We start from the raw sequence: 22,833 nt of genomic DNA on the forward strand, positions 1-22,833 counted from the left end.
TTTCTGTATCCCACTAACTGATCCCACAGTCAACAAAATATTGACAGAAACATTACACTGTACATATTATTGCTAGCACTTATAGAAACATCATAATGCCATAATATACCCTTATTTACTAAAGGAAAGTATACACACTTGCTATTTTACTTGTTGCTACAATTCTCTATTAATGTAATGTTTTCAGACAAAAATACATATAAACAAAAATCTGTACAGACTTCAAATGGTCCCTTTATTTTAATGGTCCCAGATAATATCCTAATCAGAGAAGTCTTTTCACACCTCTCTAAAGCTTCTTTAGAAAACAAAACTCCCTTATATCATGCACAGATGAAAAGATATGCTGATAACTTTCATTGATTCTCATCTGATTATATGGTTTGAAAATGTCAGCTAGTAACAATGTAAAATAAATCATAATGATTTCAACCTTAAGATAAATTTATAATCATATGCAATTTTAAACAATTTAAAACATAAAAAAAAACAGTTTTATTCAGAAATGGTGGTAATATGCTTACATTCAATACCATTTATGAATCACCCTTTAAAAAATATGTTTCAGGTACAATATATATAGGTCTCAGAATTTTGTTTTGACTGTAACTAACAGATGATTTTTGCAAAAGAATAATATGAGTTGTATTTATCTTACTGGACAATTTTAGATGTTTTCAAGGGCAAAATGGCAAACTATTTGGTGACTGATCCTTCATTTTTATTTTAACCTTCATTCAAAAATCAAAAGCAGTTCTAATTTTCATACTTTTCTGACCTGTAACTTATTATTTCAGGTTTTCCCTATGATAGGGAAAGAGTATTAATTTTTGTAATCAAAAGAGAATCTATTTCATGTTCTATGATCAGCCAAATATTCACACAGTTCTCCTTCACAAGGCTAAACAGTGCTCCATAGGTGAGAAACTATAGCTCTACTTCATGTTTTAAAACACTTACTTTTGGTTATATTTACTTTCAACCCCTGAAAGAAATTCCACAAGTACATTTTTTGTATTTCAGGAAATTTTTTTAAGAATAGAAATAACTCTCCAAAATAAATTTAAAAAGGTAAAACCAAAGGTAACATTTTCTTAAAAGTAAGTCACCAGGAATTAAAACACTCAGTGCATAAAATATTGAGCTTTTAGAACACCCGCTTATACAGTTCATCTTCAAAAAAAAATGGTAAAAAGGAATATTAGAATTTATAAATAGGAGACTTATTAGTCTACAGAGTTAGTTCACAGGGTTTAGAAATAGTTGTTGGTATACAATCGTTTTTTGATAAATAAATAAAAGGGTAGAAGTGTGTCAGGCTTCTTATGTGAAAGAGAGTCCTAAATTAAAACAATGATGTTTTGACCCAACAGTTCTTGGATGATCGATTTATTCCTGGTGATTTAGGATATGTAGAACATTGTTCAGAACCTGGAGTAAGCAAGCAGGAAAGGCTCCTGGAAAGTGGGTGGTGAACAGAGCACTGGTGGAAAAGAGGTGCCCCGCCACCTAGCTCCCATGCATTCTCATCTCTGCTTCGTATTAAGGTCTCTTTCGTATTAAGCTTTCTACATTTCCCATCCAATATTATGTTCCCCAGCCCCTACTGGTCCTCTAAGACCTCTGGCATAAAATATCCACCTCTAAGACCTCTGGCATAAATTCCTCACCTGCACAAAATACTCAATGCAGCATTATTTTTATAGATTAAAATAAATTGATCATCCTCCTTTTCTCTCCCTGGCCACTGGCCTCTCTCCTCCTGTCATTCTTTCATGCTTTCTCGCTTGAGCACACACACAAATATACTTCTCTCTAGGGGCTTCTGAGTTGCTTTAAGCTTTATGTTGATATGATACAGATCCAAGTGACCACTACTGAATACCTTCCCATTTCTTCTAAGCAAGACACATCAAATCTGTCTGCTATTCTCTCAGGGCTTCTAAGTAACACATGGCTGTGGCTAATAGATGCCACAATCATCAAAGGACACAAGCCTCGTACTAAGATCTGTGAGGGAGTGGGCTTGGAAAAGACAGAGGCAGGAACTTATTTGCATAAACATTTCAAAATATTTCATAAATATTTCTGATCAAGATAACAGCCTGAAATAAGTGTCTGAGAGAAAGGTATAAGTAGTAATAATACTACTTATTTTGGGTATCAAGAGGGATCATAGTTATTTACCATATTTTAATCAAATAAAAGTTTACTTTCTTTTATATAGAGATGATATGGAAAAAAATAAAAGGCAGCAAAAATACAAAGCAAGTTATTGTTTTCATCTTTTGCATTTGAAAATTTTCATAATTGTAAACAAAATTGGAATAACATTAAATATTATACTTTAAGCCCCATCTAAACTTATTTGAATAAATCATTTTAAATGTGACTTGACTTAGTCACAGTAGTAATTTATGACTGAAATTAATACATTATGCTTTTAATTTTTTAAGAAAAGACTGATCATACCTAAAGCTTGGTCTGAGTAGTTTGCTCACTGTAAAAGATCATCTGACATGAGTTTTAGTGAATATTTCACTACAGTATAATACATAGGCCTGAATTTTTTTTGCCAAAAAAGTTTGTTTCTTGCAAAGCTATCTTGTTAAGCCTATTTTCCCAGATCTCAACTGGGATCAATAATTCTAAATTAATACAAAATGAATAATAACCAACAAACAATATATTGTCAGAGCAATACTGATATCTGCCTCCATATTCATCCTCTAAATGCCTCATTATTCACTTGTCCCAAGTGGGCCTGATGGCTTCTCACTGCCTCCCACCTATTCATCCATCTATCCATACACAGATCCAAGAAGCCTCCTTCCCTCTTGTGAGCTTTTTATCTTTTTTTTCTTTTTAGGGCTACAGATGCAACATATGGAGGTTCCTAGGCTAGGGGTTGAATCAGAGCTACAGCTGCTGGCCCGCACCACAGCAACGTGGGATCCGAGCCGCATCTGCAACCTACACCACAGTTCACAGCAATGCCAGATCCCTGACCCACTTAGCAGGGCCAGGGATCGAACGTTCATCCTCATGGATACTAGTCATATTCATTTCCACTACACCACAGGGGGAACTCCCTTGTGAGCTGTTTTCATTATGCCAGGCTGAAACACCTCTAGGCTGACCTTCATCCTCTTCAGGGTAGTTTAGAGAGAAACCAAACTAAACAAACCAAAAGAACTATACACCAAAATGAAAAAATATACTTTTAATATACTGAAAAGTTACTTAAAATAATATTGAGGAGTTTCCGTCGTGGCGCAGTGGTTAACGAATCCGACTAGGAACCATGAGGTTGCAGGTTCGGTCCTGCCCTTGCTCAGTGGGTTAACGATCTGGCGTTGCCGTGAGCTGTGGTGTAGGTTGCAGACGCGGCTCAGATCCTGCATTGCTGTGGCTCTGGCGTAGGCTGGTGGCTACGGCTCCGATTAGACCCCTAGCCTGGGAACCTCCATATGCCGCGGGAGCGGCCCAAGAAATAGCAAAAAGACAAAAAAAAAAAAAAAAAAAAAAAAAGATAATATGGAGATAGATAACTTGAGTTGTCATATTGGCAAAAATTTCTAAAAAGTTTATGCCTAGTTTTGGTCATGTGAAATAGGCACCAGCCATTCCCTGCTAGCACCTGCAGTAATTTGACAGTCTGTATTGAAAAATCTTAAAAACTTATCCTTTTAACTGAATGACTGTCTTTCTGGGATGGCATCATAAAGAAATACTCAGAGATGTGCAAGAGAGATATAGCTACAAGAATATAATTCACAGCATCTTTTCCATAATAAAAGCAAATGACCTAAAACCTACATGGCCAGTATTATAGAAGAGAAAATATACTCCATTAAAAGGTATCAAATTTTCTAAGGTTATTTAATAAAATAAGAAAACTGTCTGTGAATGTTATGAAGTTTAAAAAAAGTGATATAAAATTACGTGATCTAAAATAAGGTTCGGTCATTTATTCTTTCATCAATCATATACTGATATACTGATATTTAGTGTGTAATAGATACCGAGGAGCAAAGATGATTAAGACAACCCCTGACTAAAGGAGTTCACATTTTAATAGTAAAAACACATTAACAATAAGGTACCAAAAAAAAAAAGTAACAGTTACTTCAGTGGAGGCACAAACTACATATAGGAGGTATAAAGAAAAGGAAACCCAGACAGCTGTAAAAGTGCTACCACAAATCTGGAAGGAAGACCACAAAAGCTTCACAGAGAGGAGTTCCCGTTGTGGCTCAGGGGTAATGAACCCAACTAGTATCCATGAGGATGTGGGTTTGATCCCTGGCCTCACTCATTGGGTTAAGGACCTGGCATTACTGTGGCTGTGGTGCAGGCTGGGAGCTGCAGCTCTGATTTGACCCCTAGCCTGGGAACTTCCATATGCCATGAGGGGGGCTCAAAAGAGAAAAAAAAATGCTTCACAGAGAAAGTGGTGTTCAAGGTGAGTTTTCACAGGAGAGCAGATTTTGGATTCCACAATGCTTCACTCTTAAGAGTTCTAGCTATTTGCTGCTTAGGTACCAGGAACTTTAAAGAAGATACTATATTTACCACATACGACTATCCTTCCCTTTCTGTGGGGTTGCCTATGAGTGAAAAAGAAAATCAGGAGTTCCCGTCGTGGCGCAGTGGTTAACGAATCCGACTAGGAACCATGAGGTTGCGGGTTCGGTCCCTGCCCTTGCTCAGTGGGTTAACGATCCGGCGTTGCCATGAGCTGTGGTGTAGGTTGCAGACGCGGCTCGGATCCCGCGTTGCTGTGGCTCTGGCGTAGGCCAGTGGCTGCGGCTCCGATTCAACCCCTAGCCTGGGAACCTCCATATGCCGCAGGAGCGGCCCAAAGAAATAGCAAAAAGACAAAAAAAAAATTTTAAATAAATAAATAAATAAAAATTAAAAAAAAAATCATAGCTCACTTGCTGTAGCAGGATTTTCATAGCCTCATCATCACAGCCTTACAAATGTATCAAAGTATATTCTACATGAAGAGGAGCTATAAAAGTTAACCATGTTGAATATTATATAAGCACCAATACATCATCAAGTAACATAAGGCTGAGACCTTCTTTAAATTTGAAAGAACTATTTTAAATAAATCTGGAACTTGATTACTTGCTTAATTCCTGGGACTAATGGAGATCCAAGATACTTCTTTACATACAAATTTTCAATCGTTTCCCCACTAAAGTTCCCAAATACATTTCATATGCACCAAAGCATAAATGGTGAAACACATGGTTCCAGGTAAATATGGCCGGAAGTTGGATTTAATATCCAATTACAGTTATTTGATATCTCTTGGTTCATGCTGGAAGGTGGTGTATGTTTGACAAGGTAGCTGAACTAAACTGACCACTTGGTAAAAAAACATGAAACCAAGGAAGGTGGACAAGTAACTGGTTAGGATTAAGGCCAAATCTGGAATTTAAGTAGACCTTCCCATGGAAGCATTATAAGAGACCAAACAAGGAAGGAGAAACCAGGTAGATAGTGTAGCTGTTACATAAAGCTGGCAGGTTTATGAAGCACAAGAAGTAAAACTGTCTGGAACCACTGAGGTTATTGAGGATACCAACAGGATAGGATTCACGGGCAAGGAGAGAGCTACTCACAACATAGAATGCATTTAGATGGTTAAGTCATACCTTTGTGTCTTACCATGCATGACATCCCACCATCTCATCTTTCAACTCTCAGATATTTACTCATCCTGTCAGGGTTTTCCCTCCCGGTCCTCACCCTTCTCCAGGCCAGACAAATTGATCACTCTCTCTTTACTGTCCTTAGACCACTTCAAACATGCCTCCTTGATAGCCTCGATTACTTTGATTTATGGTTGTTGTGTGTCTGCATCTCTTTCAAAGAGATGAGCTCATCAGTGACCAAAGGACCAGTCACATGTGTCTATATTTCCCCAAAGCTAGAAGAGGATCTAGCCCAGAGTTCAGAAAAATGTTTGTGCAGTAAATAATGGGGCTCAGAGGGCATCACACTTAATGCTGATATCACTAACATATCTATAATAGATTAAAACAGGGAAAGAGGGAGAATAGCTTTGCTTGAAAGATGAAATAACATTTTTTTCTACCATTTCAATTTATCAGTCCATTTTATAGACAATGTAATGCAGCATGTAAGAAAAATAGTATATAAATGTACATGTAGGCACAATCATTGATGATATTAGCACAGCCGTAAATAATTTCATCTCTCAAAAGTGTGGATATAAGTAGGATGATATAAGCCTCTGTAAATTTTTGAATGTAAAAAAAAAAATCACTCAGAAAAAATGCCACTATTAAAAATATCTTAAAAGTTTACACTTAAATGAGAAAAAGACTTCTTAAATATAGCTTAATTCAGCACCCTACCAATAAAAAATTTTTCCCAGAACATCCTCATAGTTCTATTCAACAATCAATTTCTGTTCATAATGAAGATTGTGGTGCACTTCAACCTTCTGAAGACATTTATGTACCATGATAAACTACAGATTAAATTATGCGCTGTATGATGTTATTGTTAAGTATATCTTATTGGATTACAGTATTTTAAAACTTGGTGATTTGTGCATAATGTCTCTTCAGTCCATTAAGCAGACTTTGATTAAGATACAAAATTTCCTGTGCACATTATTAACCAAGAGAATTATCAAACACACAAACAAAAGACCTTAAAATTAGGACATATCTTGCACAAAGTTATGTAAAGACCTTCAAAATAGAAAGAATATGCCAAGTTTTCCTCTGAGCCAAAGTGCTATCTGTTTGTATACTTTATATTTACAGAGTAAATGCTTCTACAATGTGCTCATGATATATTCAGGAGCTAATAATCACTGATTCTGTTAAGAAGGACTTTTCATGTCAGTCCAATATTTAGGAAGAGATAAGCATAGATCCAAATTCAAATTAAAAATCCTATCTCACCGGTGGTAGAAGAAACCTATCATATAAAGCCCTGAATACTTATAATACTAATTTTTACCTCTTTCATCACATGTCCTAAGATATATAGTGTCTTCAGAAAAGTCATTTTTAAAGAGGCAGAATGAGAATGGTTCCAAAGCCTATTTACTGTAATGTTTGTAAAGAATTTCATTTGAATAAATTTACACTAGTTCTTTTACTTTCAATAATAAATTATAGCTCATTTCACAGCTGTATCCCTTACAGTAGCCCACACTGAATATATCACAGTTTAGCTGCCTGCAGACAAATATAATGATGCCGGCAGGTTTTCATTTTGTCTCTTTCTGGGAAGAAAAGGAAAGGAAAAGTACAGCTGGAATGCAAGTTGCCCTGCATAGGACACTGCAAGTCAGCATTTCTATTGTCAATAATATTGTTATTCAAGAAATTACATCAGCACATATACTCGGAAAATAATTCCCTGAAATTAAAGGTAGCGTGAAATACTCTACCAAAACATAATACAGATGGTCAAAATCTTTTTCAGTGTAATATTTTATTTTCTATTATATTAACCTAATGACAAGAAAATATCAAGTTAATTTTAAATGCAAATCTTTACTTCTCGAAGAAAAAATTCAGAGATACTTTTATAATAGACCATTATAGTTTACAAGATGTAAACTAAATCACTAATGTATCTATATGCTTGGTTTCCTTAAGCTACAAAGAACCACAGAAAAGATGGAAAGGAATGAGAGAGATGGGATAGCAAGAGCCTAGAAGTAAAGAGAACTTTTAGGAGAGAGTGAAAGAAACCTGAGACTACTTAGGACACTTAAAGGCGGGGGGAGCAGGGAGAGGGAGGAGGGAATAGAATAATTCTTTAGAGTATATGGGGAGATATCAAAAAAGATTTAGAAAGCTTTGTTGCTTGGTGTTCAATATAAACTCTTATGTTACACTGCCAAGAAAATCTACAGTTTAAATCCATATGATACTCTAAAAGAAAGAGGAATAAAAAAGGATATCATCAATACACTGAAACTAAATACTGAATTACAACTTGAGGCGGCAGTTCATATGCTTCAGTGTTAAGATTCATTGCATTATAGAACAATATGAGAAAACATGTTGTAAGGCAATGAATTATTTAGATAAAATATTTTATGTCACAAAAACTGAGAAAAACTATGAGAGTAAATGTTAAAATCTCAAACACATTGCCAAATGCTTTGTCAAGATACTTAATATCCTGTCGTGGCCCAGTGGTTAACAAATCTGACTAGGAACCATGAGGTTGCAGGTTCAATCCCTGGCCTCGCTCAGTGGGTTAAGGATCTGGCATTGCCGTGAGCTGTGGTGTAGGTCTCAGATGCAGCTCAGATCCCAAGTTGCTGTGGCTCTGGCATAGGCCAGCAGCTACAGCACCAATTAGACCCCTAGCCTGGGAACCTCCATATGGTGTGGGAGTGGCCCTAGAAAAGACAAAACGACCAAAAAAAAAAAAAGATACTTAATAGTCATCAAAATATTTACAAAAATACAAATCTGTAATCCTTTACTGTATTTGCCTATGCTTATTGGAAATACTAAAACTAAATTTCTGGTATTGCCTAGTATTTATACCATATAATGCCAATTTAAATATGTGAAGCTTACTTTTCACATAAACCAAGAATATTTTTCCTATGCCTCTTCACTTAAAGTATCATGCATACGTTTCAAAGTATTTTGTATAAAGTTTTTATTTTTCTGTATGTCACAGCGTAAAAGACAGTAAGATATGTGTCCTGGCTGCTAGTGTGATACTAACAATGTGGTTTGGGTCAAATCACCTAACCTCAGGTACCTCAGGGTTTACTCTTCTGTTAAAAGAAAGGGGCATTATTTCTTGCCCTATATTAATGAAGTAGCTATGAGAATTTAGTTAAAAAAAAAAAAAAAAACCTGTCAGCATGAGTGCTTGGATAATTGTAGGGGAACATAGGAATACAAGCAGGAATTGTTATTACAAACACTAAGCTGTTAAAATCAAATGTGTAACTTCCAAAATGCATTAACATTTAAATTTTTCATTAGTTTTACTTAGGTTTTCCTGTGCATTTTAAATACACGTGATTAAGTCACCCAGTCATCCTAGCTTTCCAGCAACCCCAACAACTCCTTAAACAACTGTGCTACGCTGGGGTTCAAATCTGTGCCTCAGCAGTGACCAGAGCCACCACAAAGACAACACCAGATCCATAACCCAATGTGCCACAGTGGGAACTCCTTGTTTTTGGTTTTGGTTTTTGACTGCAACCTCAGCATGAAGAAGCTCCCAGGCTAGAGAATGAACTCATATCACAGCAGTGAAAACACTGGATCCTTAACCTCTAGGCCACCAGTTAACTCCTCCCATCCCATTCTTTACTAAAGCTTAACCAGATGATTAGATTAAAACCCCAAAAGAAGCTTCTTCTAGACAACCTATCAAGTGTGCTCAAGATATTCCTCCTAAATGTGATTTCATTCTTATGAAAGAGGTTTCCAAAACCACTTTCCTATATTTTCCAACTATCTTCTAATTATAAAATATATTTTTATTAGAATTTTAATGTATTTTCTCAAAGGATAATTATATCATAAATGAAATTCCTGGAAAAAATATATTATTATGCTGTTCCAAGTTCAAAAATATATGGTTCAAATAGTCTGACAGTCTCTCAAAAGATTAAACATAGTTGCCATAAGACCCAGCAATTCTAATTCTAACTGTATATTCAAGAGAAATGGAAACACCTGCCCACACCAAAACTTGTACATGAATGTTCATAGTAGCATTATACATTGTAGCGCACAGGTGTAAATAACCCCAGTATCCATCAGTTGATGAATGTATAAATAAAATGTGGCATTACACATACAAATGGAATAATATTCAGAGATAAAAAGAAATGAAGCACTGCTATATACTACAACATGGATGACCCTTGACAATAAGGAAAAGAATCCAGTCAAAAGGCCACATAAGGGTATGATTCTATTTATATGAAATGTCCAGAATAAGCAAATCTCTGGATATGGAAAGTAGATGAGCACTTTCCTGGGACTGGGGCTCACAGAAAAGAGTGGGACTCTGGGGGAAATGGCTAAGGAGTATACAATTTCTTTTTGGGGTAATGAAATGTCCTAAAACTGATTGTGGTGATGGATACACAACTCTGTGAATATACTACTAGTCACTGAATTATATACTTCACATGGGTGAACTGCCTGGTATCTGAATTATGCCTGATAAAGCTATTAAAAAAGGCTATCTGACAGCAATTCCAATATTCAAAATATGGCCAATAAAAGCAATTCATCTTATCTATAATGACAGAGTATGAGAATCACTCTTTTCTCTAATTTTCACATTTTTCATTAAATAATCAAATTGATTTTGTGTGTAAGTGATTCTATCCAGAAAGAAAATTACTTTGAGAAGAATGACTTTAAAACCTCTGAAAACCCTCATCATGATGTGGGACATCAGGGGGCCCAGGGTTCTATAGCACTTGATCAACCAAGGTTGAAAAGATCACCTTGCCTGCTCTACACTATTTATTCTCTTCCTGTGCAATGTCCACAGCTCAAATAGTTCAAATCCAGTTCTTGTTTTATAAAACAAGCCAAGGAACTGAAGAAGTTATATTAAATCTTCCAGTAAGAGACAGGGGAGAAATGTATCTTCGCAGCAGTCAAAGCTTTCCTTATGAATTATTTGATTCCATAAATTCAAATCCATTCTGATGACTCTCCCATTAGAGATGTTTAGTCACCACTGCAAACTGTCAGAAGAAGCTGTTTTATAGTGTGATTGAACCCGATGCTCTATAGTGCATCTCTGTGATTATACATTGGCTCTGGGCAGCAAATGCCTTGCTCCCACTTGCTCCTCTCATTCCACAGGGTCTGTTAACTAATGAGAACAAGTGAAGCCCAGCATGTGGAGAAGTGGAGGGAAATGTTGATGCTGGGTGGAAAAAGGACCGTTTTGGGTATTTTAATTTGATTTTGAGATTTCATATGTTCTCATTTAAGTCATTCTCTTGAACTTAAAAAAACATCTTTTACATAACTTTTCCACCCTCTCTTTAAGCTTTAGATTCTGAAAGACCTGATATGACTGTCAAACAAAGGTGGGAAACTAGTGCCACAAAATCTAACTTTGGCTCACTGGATTCTGTATTTGGCCAACAGTGTTATCCCTTATGAGAGTTTTTTTTTTTTTTTTTTTAATTGAACCCCATCTCTAAATGATGGCAAATAATAGACTGATAGCAGGTGCTGCTTCTTCAATTAACCAAGTTCACATAGAGAACAGCAAATACGACCAGCCTTTACACCATGCCTGGTCCACTTCATCCATTTATATTCTGTCACTGACCCCACCAGAGAAATCGTACATAGATTTCAACTTTATTCATTTGAATATTGGTCTAATCAAAACTATAGAGGAAAAAAATAAATCACCCTTACATGTAAACCTGAAAGATTTAATTAGCCTTTACCATGCAAAGTTTGTAAGAATTCTAATCATTTATTTTTTTATACAATTGAAAATCTTCTAAAACTCATAAAATCACATATGACTTAATATTTGCAAATATAACCTTTTATTCTTAGTAATATTTTGTCATGCCAAATAGGGGTGGGCTCCAAAATGTCCTAAGTAAAACACCACCATTACAAAGGCCAAGCTCCGAATGATGGGCCTGCTGGCTCAGTGCAACCCACATACTCCTTTCTCCATACACGCCCACCCCTCTTCCTACGCCAACTCACCCCCTGCTTTCCCCACATGCCTCAGAATGTCTTGCTGGCCCTGAAAATACATGTCATTTAATTTCTTCACAAGTGTTCCTCTTTACCTGGAATAGTCTTTGTATACCCTTTGTCTGGTTTGTAAACAAATTTTCAAATATGTGTATTATAAAATCTTCCCTTCCCTGTCTCATCCAAGAACATCATCCCTGTCTCATTCTGCATACATCTATACATGCTTCTGTTTTTGTAATACATTCACTACACAAAAATAACTTTTTTACCCATGATAGGTAAATAAACATAAACACTACTTATGTTTGCCCCTCACCACCCAGCACAGAGGTTGGCATAAACTGGCACCAAGCACTTGCCAGTTTTACTTGATTGAACTTCACTGACACAAACTAATTAAGGAAAAGTTTACCTAATTTGTTTTTTTTTAATTGTCTGCAGACCCTGAAGTTGAATAATACAGTGGCCCTAAATGAACTATATTTCCTATAGGAAAAAAATACATTACATATAACATATATACTACCTTCACAGTGAAAGAGAACAAAATAAATAGTTAATCCAGATATCCAGATCATCCCACCTGGGGCTGTTAACCATATTGCCTTAACGCTATTACAATCAACATAAACTATTTACAAGTAATATTTTATATGAATGATGTTCATCGATATACTGACAGGCAGTGCTGTTAGAATATAAGTACTTCTTGGAAATTTGTGCAGGCACTGCAGTTTGAAGACATTGTTCAGGCATCAGAGTGGCAAACACAGGAAGATGGTGAGACATAAAAAGGATCTTAAAATAAAAGCATATAGTTATAAATTAGTGGGAGGTAACGCAAGAATTTTTATAAAAATCTTTTATATGTGCAGGTTCTTGATGAATATTAAACTGGCATAAACTTTTCTAAAATAAAATTTTAACATACATTTTATATAAATAATCTTTTAGTGAAAAGTATTCATAATTGCACACATTTTTAAAATTCACCTCTATAAAATCAGATATAAAATACATTTTGATACGGTATAATAATTTCCACAAAAGCAAATAAATTATGAAGTTCTGTGTATTCATTTAACATATATGATTATGCTAATTGCAATGGCATGTACGTTGTTTGCATTTATACATCTAGGTATGTATGCATGTATATGTATGCTTGTAATGGTGCATTCAATTATTACTGTAATTCTATCCTAAATTTATATATTCTACAAAAGTTTTAGACAATGTACAGAGAAGCACGTTGTACTGGTCATGAAACTGTTCAATAACTGTCTCCTCTCCAAGTTGAGAAACACTTTAGTTTCCTTCAGAAGATTCTGAACCACATATACGGAAGTATGTAAGTAGGATATATATACGACACGTGCATATATATTCACAAATGTATATGTACACTTACATATAGAGGGATGGAGGTGGGGAGATTTACTAAAGGAGAGGAAACAGAATTCTAGAGAGGAAGCCTCAGCGTTCACTGCACATTTCCTACTCACTTTCACTCACAGTATCACAGACCAGGAAGTCCTGCCAAGAATAATCCTAGGTGTTTCCACACAAAGGCATTTTGGAATGCACAGTCCCACCAAGAGTCACACATCCAGCATTCCTTGCATGGCAAAGATATGCACCATTACAAGCAAAAATAAAACACTAAGGGAGAGGATCTCTATTTTAAAACCACTTTGAACAACTCTGCAAACAGCAAAGCTGAGGGCTTTGCAAATATGCTATCGGCTCTGACAGCAGGCAGAAAGCAGAGCAGTATCAGCTGCAGAGAAGCTTGAGATGCAAATGCACATCCAAGAAGAAAGAAGAACCAAAAGGAAGGAAAGGATGTAGGCAGACCCAGGAATCCAACTCTATCCCAGAGAGGAGGCATTCGCAGCTCACACCAGGATCACACCAAGTTAAGAGGGAACATTTATGAGCACTGATGTGTGGTAGGCACTGTCTTAGTGGTCTACAGGTTTATCTCAAGTTATCTTCAATCTGGAGAGGTAGATACTAACATCATACGTATAGTTTGTCTGAAGAACAAGAGAAACAGAGATTACATGTCACATTATTAATAAATTACGAAATTAGGTCAAGATTCATGTCTGTGCGGCTCAAAAGTATCTTCTTGAACATCTATTTTATTTATTATATTCACATGTAAACACAACACAAATATGTATTTAACTTCTTAGCAATTAGTGTTTCTTTCAAGTTATGGGTTCAAATCTCTGCAACCACTCTCTTTGTCAAGGCTAAGTATCTTTGTATAGTGGATCCCTCTGACATTTATAGTTGCACTTTCCAATTTTGGTAAATAAAACCAAAAAAAATCTTTAAATGGTGGAACTCAAATAGGCAATATTTGTGTCTGGATGCCATAATTTAGCAGGCACATTATAGAACATACTTGCAAACATACCCATCTATGATACTCAGGATATCCTGTTATTGCCACTGCTGTAATAATCCAAAGGATAATTATTTATCCAGACTGTGGGGAACAATTAAAAAGCTCTGCATTGGCCATATTCCATAAATTAAACTATTCCAACCACATAATCCACACCTGTACCTGATACATTTGTTTGGGAAAATTAATTTTCTATCAAGCTCTTTCTATAGTTCTAAGTTAGCTACTTAGTGTGCTGAATTTCTACCCCTGTGCACAAGCTATCCACCTCAGAGTCATTGTCCAATAATCAATAAGCTCTTATTGAATTTTGAGCACTAACTGTGCTATGATAAAAGAGTAGAGAGATAAGACATAAACTGTATTTTTTGGTTTTGCTTTTTCTTTTGTTTTTTTTGTCTTTTATCTTTTTAGGGCCACACCTGTGGGATATGAAAGTTCCCAGGCTAGGGGTCGAATTGCTATTGCTGCCGGCCTATGCCACAACCACAGCAATGCCAGATCCAAGCTACGTCTGTGACCTATACCACAGGTCATAGCAACGCTGGATCCTTAACCCACTGAGCGAGGCCAGGCTTCAAATCCTCATCCTCATGGATCCTAGTCAGGTTCATTAACCTCTGAGCCATGACAGGAACTCTAACTATAGGGTTTTTTTTAAATTATTTAAATAATTACTTAAGATGTAAATCAAATTATACATTGCAACAATTCTATTGTGAAAGTAATTTGGAAGGCAATGGTGACAACATTAACTGCAGGAATATGAAACTTCAGAATTTTGAGAAATCCTAAGACGTAATCAAAAATGAAGTATAGAAATTCTATTTATATAATTCACCCTTAATTTGCTGCTCAAAATATTTTGATGATCTTTGGTCCATGCTGTCTACAAGTAAGTGCCAAAGTAACCATAACAACAACAAAAAGACAAGCCTAGAGAAATGCAAATCAAAACTATAATGAGGTATCACTGCACACTGGTTATAACAGCCATCATTAAAAAGTCCACAAACAATAAATGCCGGAGAGGGTGCAGAGGAAGGGGAACCCTCCTACACTGTTGGTAAGAATTTAAATTGGTACAATCACTATGGAAAACAGTGTATAAGTTTCTAAAATACTAAAAATAGAACTACCACATGATCCAGCAGTCCCACTCCTGGGCATATATCCTGAAAAACCATAATTCAAAAAGATACACACACTCCATTGTTCACTGTAGCACTATTTTCAATAGCCAATACATAGAAATGACTTCAATGTCCATCCACAGAGGAATGGATAAAGAAGATGTGGTACATATATACAACGGAACATTACCCAGACATAAAAATGAATGAAATAACTATTTTCAACAACATGGATGGACCTAGAGATTATCATACTAAGTGAAGTAAGTTAGGTAGAGAAAGACAAATATGAGATCACTAATATCTAGAATCTAATAAAAAATGATACAAAAGAACATATTTACAAAACAAAAACAGACTTACAGACTTGGAAACCAAACTTACGGTTACCAAAGCGGAAAGGTAAGGGGGAAGAATGGATTAGGGGTTTGGGATTGTACTTTATATGGAATGGAATGGAATGCTTAACAGGGACTTGCTGTAAAGCACAGGCAACTTTACTCAATATTCTGTGATAACCTATCTGGGGAAAAGAATCTGAAAAAGAATAGATTTCTATGCATGTATAACTGAATTGCTTTTCTGTACAACAGAAATTAACACAAAAAAATCAACTATGCTTCCATAAATTTTTTAAAAAATAATTCAAGGCTACAATAAAATAACTTCACTTTCTAGTTTTGTTTTGTTTGTGTCAGAAAACAGAACAGTAAAATTCTTCAAGTTACATTACATTTTTAGGTGAAGAAGAGATAAAGAATGGGAAAAGAACTAACATTTTTTAATGTCTACTATATTTAAATCACTGTGCTAGATACTTTTCATTTACCACCTGTTAAAAGTTGACAAATGCCCTCTTACTTCAGAACCTCTGTCACCACTCTAAGGTGAGAAAACAAAAAGAGTTTAAGTAACTTGATTAGTCAGGTAGAAGCAAGATTTAAACAGTGGTTCATCTGATTCCAAAGGACATGTTCTTTTAATTGCTCCCTTAAAATTTGTTGGACTGTATACCACTATAACTATATCAGTTTGTGATTCCTAGTTCATTTACCAAAATACAGAGGCTTTACAGAAAGCTAATGCATATTACTGGATTTGTTCGTGGTCATAAAATAGGTAGTCACTGTGTTAAGTAACAGAATAAAAGCAATAATATAAACTACCATTTACTGAAATCCTAATACGTATCAAGCATTCTACCAGTACATTACATATGGTACCTTACTTAATCCTCAGAAAATCCCTATAGAATACTAATTATTTATCTGTACTGGACATGAAAGAAAAAATGTGACATAATTTCATAGGTACCGTGGATAAAATATTTCAATCCATATTGTTCCAGATCTTAACACTGATGTCCACATTCTGTCCACTCCTATCTCTGTTCCATCTCTATTCTTCGTTCAATGAGCAAACTATGTCACATTCCAATTAAAGACAAACTGTAAGCATAACTGAAATGAAAAACACTTTTTTTTGGTCTTATTTTGCCTTTTCTAGGGATGCACGGTATATGGAGGTTCCCAGGGTAGGGGTCTAATCAGAGCTGTAGCCACCGGCCTACGCCAGAACCACAGCAACTCGGGATCTGAGCCATGTCTGCAACCTACACCACAGCTCGTGGCAACGCCAGGTTGTTAACTCCCTGAGCAAGGCCAGGGATTGAACCCGCAACCTGATGGTTCCTAGTCAGATTTGTTAACCACTGCACCACGACAAGAACTCCGCAAAAAACTTTTTTAGGATAATGCCATCCTTATGCTACTACACCCTGGGATAACATCCCTCTCTCCTTTGTCATTTAAAGAATGACAGGATAGGATAGATATCGTTTTTCTTTTTGAAAAAATTATAGCTGATATACAATGTTCTGTCAATTTCTGCTGTATAGATTAGATTTAGTTCCCTGTGCTATACAGCAGGATCTCATTGCTTGCGCACTCCAAAGGCAATAGTTTGCATCTATTAACCCCAAACTCCCAATCCATCCCCCTCTGTCCCCATATCTTTCCATATACATTGCAGACTATTTTATATTAGTTCAAGTACCTGAAAGAAAAAGAAAAGGATAACACTTGTTTTATTTTAAACTGAGGAAACAGGGATTATTTTATGTGCAATTAACTATGTAAAGGACACAGTAACTGTCATTAATAGCACTGTCTTGTATTGGATGAAGCCAGGTCAAAATTTTTTAATGCAAAAAGTAATTTCCTTGAGAAAGAACTCACAACTGCAAATACTCTCATCATCTGTTCTGAAAAATGGTGACTATATATCTTTATTGGATTTTATTGTAGTTTTATTTTTATAAAAATAAATTCGGTTACTAAATTAAGATCCTTTGAAAACATAACTATGGAAGAAGTTGAGAAAAGTTGGATGTATTAACTATTTACTATCTGATTCAAGTCTTCAATCACATTTTACTCAATGCACTTAATTTGGAATTGCCAAGTGAATATATTTAGTTATAATTATTATTGAAAAAATTCCATACTCTAGAATGTTAACAAGTGAAAAACTGTCTTACACTCATCAGTTATTATTCATCTTCCAATAACAAGTGTTTTAACTCTACATTAGGGAATGTTTTTCGAGTATTCAAAGTTATCTTTCAAACGATTGTGACAAAACTATTGAAACATTAACTTTTACACTTTAATAAATAACTTTAATGTCTTCTATTTTGGGTTTTTTTTCTGTTGACAAACAACAACAGTCTAAGGGATAGACTAAATAGCTTATTTAGGGATAAACTGCTAACTACCATGTGGTTATTCATTTTTATCAATGCTATAACTTTTCTACTATCTTGTTTATTATTCAATCGAGTTTCTATCTTTACCACTCTACTTAAAATATCTTTTCCCCAAACACTGTTAATTATCTTAACAATTCCTCCTCTTACTTGATTATTTTCTAAAAGATTTCATAATCCTGTTTTAGACTTTTGGAAATGTTTCATACATTTTGCCATTATCTGAGTCATATTTTCTATTTAGCACCTATTGGCATTTTCTTTGTACCTGTTGTGATCACACTTTCTAAGGCTCTTTCACTAGTTTCTTATAGTGGATCTTATATCAATATTCTCTGTTAAGTATCCTGACCCCTCTTTTCAATATTTTTCTCCTTTTAATGATCCATCCCACTTTACCATGCCTTGAAATGTCAAATATTTATTGAGTTTCAAGCCTTTACCTTCAGCTTAACACTTTCTTTTAAATTTCCTACCCATTCTCTAATTTCTCTATCAACTGATTAAATTATTGCTACCTCAAGTTTGGTATATCTGAATTAAATTGATATTGTTTCTCAAGAAACCTGTTCTTCCTTCTTTCACATCCTCTGTCTCAATGGAGTAACTGTGTGCAGACCTGATGGAGATGGCATTAGTTCCTCCTCTCCTTAGCAGACACTGTATTCCCTGCCTGCTAAACCTGAGCTAATACTTCAGCATTGTAAATCACAGTCCGACCCCGGTCACCCTTCATTATAACTGCAATGATGCCGGTTTGCTTCCCTTGATCTCTCAGTCCCTCTCCTTGCTCCCAACCTCTTAATTTCTCTCTCTCTCTCTCTCTCTCCATTCTCCATAAAGAATCTTGTCAGTCCTCTCTCTGCTCTAAGTTTCCAATGTCTTCTACCTGCTTATCAGTGAGACTCCAACATCTATACCACACTTTGAAGGTTTTCTTACAATCTGGCCTGACTCACCTCATTAGCATTAAATCCATTAATTCCCACAAAATATCCTGGACTTGAGGTGCAGTACTTCCAAGACCTGGGAATGTTGTCACTCCTTACATTTTAATTTTTCCCTCTATCAGCTAGGTACACAACCTCTCTGCTCTCACTGTATTTTGTTCATGAGTATGGTATACCATGTTGTAATTATCATGTATTGTTCAACTGTGACTTTCTTGCAGGCATGGACAACAATATCCTAGTCAGCCTCTACCACGATGACTTCATATAAGTCACATAATGAGTCCTCGACAACTACTTGCTGTTAAATGACTTAATAAAACTTCCATATAAAATCCCTTATATTTTACATTTTCATATACACTATGTATCATAAACCTTATGTGCTATGTACATATATATGTATATACACATGTTAATACACTATGTATAGGTACATATTTATATATGTGTGTTTATGTACGTACACAGATGCACATACATATACAACATCTTAGGGCTGAAAGGCCTTTAAATATCATCTTTTCTAACCAATGAATATCATAAAATAGGAAGCCAAGAACTAAAGTCATTAAATGACTTTGCCAACATTCTACAGCTTGTTTGTGATAAACACAGAGTTAGAGTTCCTCTCCCAGCTCCTCATCCAGTGTACCTTTCACTCTATCAGTGTAATTCAATGACTCACCAATAATGTGATTCCAAATTATCTGCTCTACCAAGACCAATCCTATCCCACTGGAACAGATATCTTGGACTGTCTCACCTCCTTTTCTCTCCCAATTCCCTACCTGCCTCTTTATATTCAAAGGTAAGGAACACTTATGATTCTGTCACCTCTGTATTTTCATTTATGATGTATCCCTTTCCTTTAAAGATTCCCTATTTCTTCATAGATATGGTGAGGTCTCCTTTCTCTCTGGAAAAATAAGGAGGTCATTAAAAATAATGACCGGTTTCACTCACTATTTTTTCACCAAACCAAGATCATCATAACTAGATTACATTATTCTCATCATATAGCTTATAGTTGCATATGCACATAAGTTTGAACTTTACAGATTACTTTCTCATAACTCACTCATTTGATTCCATAATACTGTGAATAGTCAGGAGAAGGTCACATTTACAAGCAGCTGAGTAAACGGTTCTAAAGTTAAGTGACCTGCCAACGTCCCTATAGCTAGCAAAAGCTGGAACTGGCACTGAAACCAAGGGTGTCCATATCCTCCTCCTGAGAGCTTTCCACTATTTGAAACTGTTTATTGGCTTGGGTTCCCACCACGACATTTATGTTGACATATATTGGCATCTGAGATGCTGCATAGCATGTGTTGCCTAGATTCTTCTTTGATCTGTACTGCTTATCTTGCTACTTTAATAGTACAATTTTGTCTAACATTTACTTACTTGAGAAGCTCTTACCAAGCATCTAAATAACACTTTTAATGGTAAATTATGGTTTGATCAGTATTTGTTATGACTGAGCTTCTGAAATTTAATATCATGGCTTTAAAGTAGAAAAAATCTTCAACTATTTTTAATTGAAATAAATCAATTTGATTCCACCTGCATCCATTTATCAACTGATCTTTAAACTGCAAGTGTTAACAAGAATGGCTAACACTAACATCCAAGTGGCTTTTCGGAGAGAATGTGTGTGCATGTACATTTCATGCAAATTTCTAAGGCAAATTATGTAGTCTGGCTTTAAATAAATTTCTGTTCAATCTGCTAAATTGTTAGACAGATGCAACTTCTTTCAAAATTCAGGGTATCAGTGTAATCGCAGAGCAGACTGACCTGACCTATCTGTGCATCAGGGGGCTATGGATAGCTGAAGCCAGGAAAAAGATTCTCTATGTAACTTGCTTATGATCCCATGATGAAAATATAATTCCCCTCCTTAACATTGCATCCTTCTCTTAATGTTTAGACATTGCCAAGAAAGTCAATTCATCCCTAGCCCTAAGCAATAAGAATAATGTTTCCCACTTTCTTCCTATAAATGTCAAGTTTCAGGTCTGCTGAAGAATTCTCAGTGTCCTTTAGAGGAGAAAGGAGCGGCTGGAGAGGGGGTGGTAATTCTTCATTTGGTATTGTTTTCCTGCCCTTCACTGCCCCACCAGGACCTCTAGTCAGCACTTTGCTAGGAGGTTCTGAGGGACAATTAGTTGCTGCTTTCGTTGCCTGGTTGAAAACAAAGCAAAAATTTTTCAAGGCAGGAAAAGTTGAAACCTAAACATCCTAAGAATTACACACTTTAAAAATCCGGCAATTCACTCGTTAAGAATTAAGCTTTACAAGGTCTCAGCCAGCTCGCTGGAGTCCCACTTGCTTTTAACTGTTAGAACTGCCCTCACTTGGCTTGTTTCCACGTGTCCCACATAAGCTACACTTAACAAATTTAACTCTATATCCATATATACCATGGCACTGACTAAATTGTTTGTCTTAACACAGAATAAAGACCAGAGCTAAAATGTTTGCTTGTTCTTTGCTAGAATGAGAATGTAGAGGTTAAAAATATGGCACTTAATTATGAAAGTGCAGGTTGGTTTGCCCTCATTAACTATGGAGCTGTGAGAAAAATACCATTCTAGTGATTCACTAATGCCTTTTAGTTGTTAGGTTTTTCTTTCCTAATAGCATCGGACATGACCTAATTTGCTTCCTAAGAATCATACTTTTTACCTTAGGATCTCAGCATACCCGGGCCATCAAGAAGCACAGGGGTCCCTCCTGAAGCTTAGCAGTTAGGTAATGTGGACCCAGATGTGAAGAAGGGAAGCAGGGGGAACTCCGTCCCACTTACCAGTCTTCCACAGATAGAGGGTGGGTGTCTCCGCCTCGCCCGGCGCCCCGCGGGTGCCCGGGCACACCAGCAGCAGCAGCGGTAGCAGCAGCGGCAGGACTGCCGGGCGCGGGCCCGCAGCGCCCAGGCTCTGTGACGCCGAGCGCCTAGCTTGCAGCCCCATGCCGTCCGCAACCGCTCCAGTGTCCAGGTCCGGGATGCTGTTGGCAGGGAATTTTCTTTCACTCTCCGAAGGTCTTCCGAAGGACTACAGAACCCAAACCTCTTCCCGGCTATTGTTCGAGTCAGATGAAAAGGAGGGAAAGAGCGTTTAACACCAGGGAACAATAGCGTCTGCGGTAGCCGTGGCTGCTGCCGCCACCGCCGCTGGCGGGGATGCTGCTGCCGCTGCCATTCCGCGCAGAGTGGCAGGTCCTAGTGGCGAGGGAGGCAGCTGTCCGCAGGGGGCCCCAGCTGACTGAGCAGGTCCACGAGGTCCGAGAAGCAGCGCCACCGCCAGCTGGAGGGACAGGAAGGGGTGTGAGCCGGGCGAGGGGGCTGGATGCTGGGGGAGGCGAGAGCGCCAGGGCAAGAAAGGAAGGGAGCGAACAGAAGAGGGGGCACCCAGATCCAATACACCCGCCCAAGAACTCCCGTGCACATGGTGCGATGAAATATGTTTGGGAGGATATACACCAATAAAAAGAATCATTGCCCGACAGGCTTCGGCATGACAAATAACAGGCAGTGAAATTAATCGTCACCCAAGAAGTCAAATGCTAGATCTAGTAGTATGTTCTTCTTAGTGCATATTTATTTACACAAAGCATCACTGTTTGTAATTTTTAAGCGTGCCTTCTGAATTACGTTATGTGGGGAGCAGTATTTATGAGATGTGAAAAACAGGGATATAGAGATATTTACTGTCAAAACACACTTAAACACTTTATAAATCTTTTCAACTTAAAATAATCTATCCTCAATAAAAATATAAGCAGTATTGATATACTGTGACAAATCAAAGTACAT

General features: G+C 36.6%; 1 protein-coding gene across 6 annotated transcripts in view; it reads right to left on the bottom strand.

Annotated features, from left to right (window-relative positions):
- THSD7A (thrombospondin type 1 domain containing 7A) overlaps window positions 1-22,234 on the bottom strand; it is a 446,288-nt gene extending 424,054 nt beyond the window's left edge. For all 6 annotated transcript variants that reach the window (XR_014815883.1, XR_014815884.1, XM_084977147.1 and 3 more), the window contains exon 1: window positions 21,826-22,234. Coding sequence is in view for 4 of the 6 variants with exons in the window: in XM_084977147.1 (XP_084833273.1) it covers window positions 21,826-21,988 (163 nt within the window). In the remaining 2 variants the exon portion in view is untranslated. The remainder of the gene's footprint in view (window positions 1-21,825) is intronic.
- Window positions 22,235-22,833: the final 599 nt, after the last annotated feature.

The sequence above is a fragment of the Sus scrofa genome, chromosome 9, assembly GCF_054392235.1.
Source record: "Sus scrofa isolate SSC_HxYL_T2T_F1_AM1 chromosome 9, Sscrofa_HxYL_maternal_Yorkshire_Landrace_v2.0, whole genome shotgun sequence".
NCBI classification, from domain to species: domain Eukaryota; kingdom Metazoa; phylum Chordata; class Mammalia; order Artiodactyla; family Suidae; genus Sus; species Sus scrofa.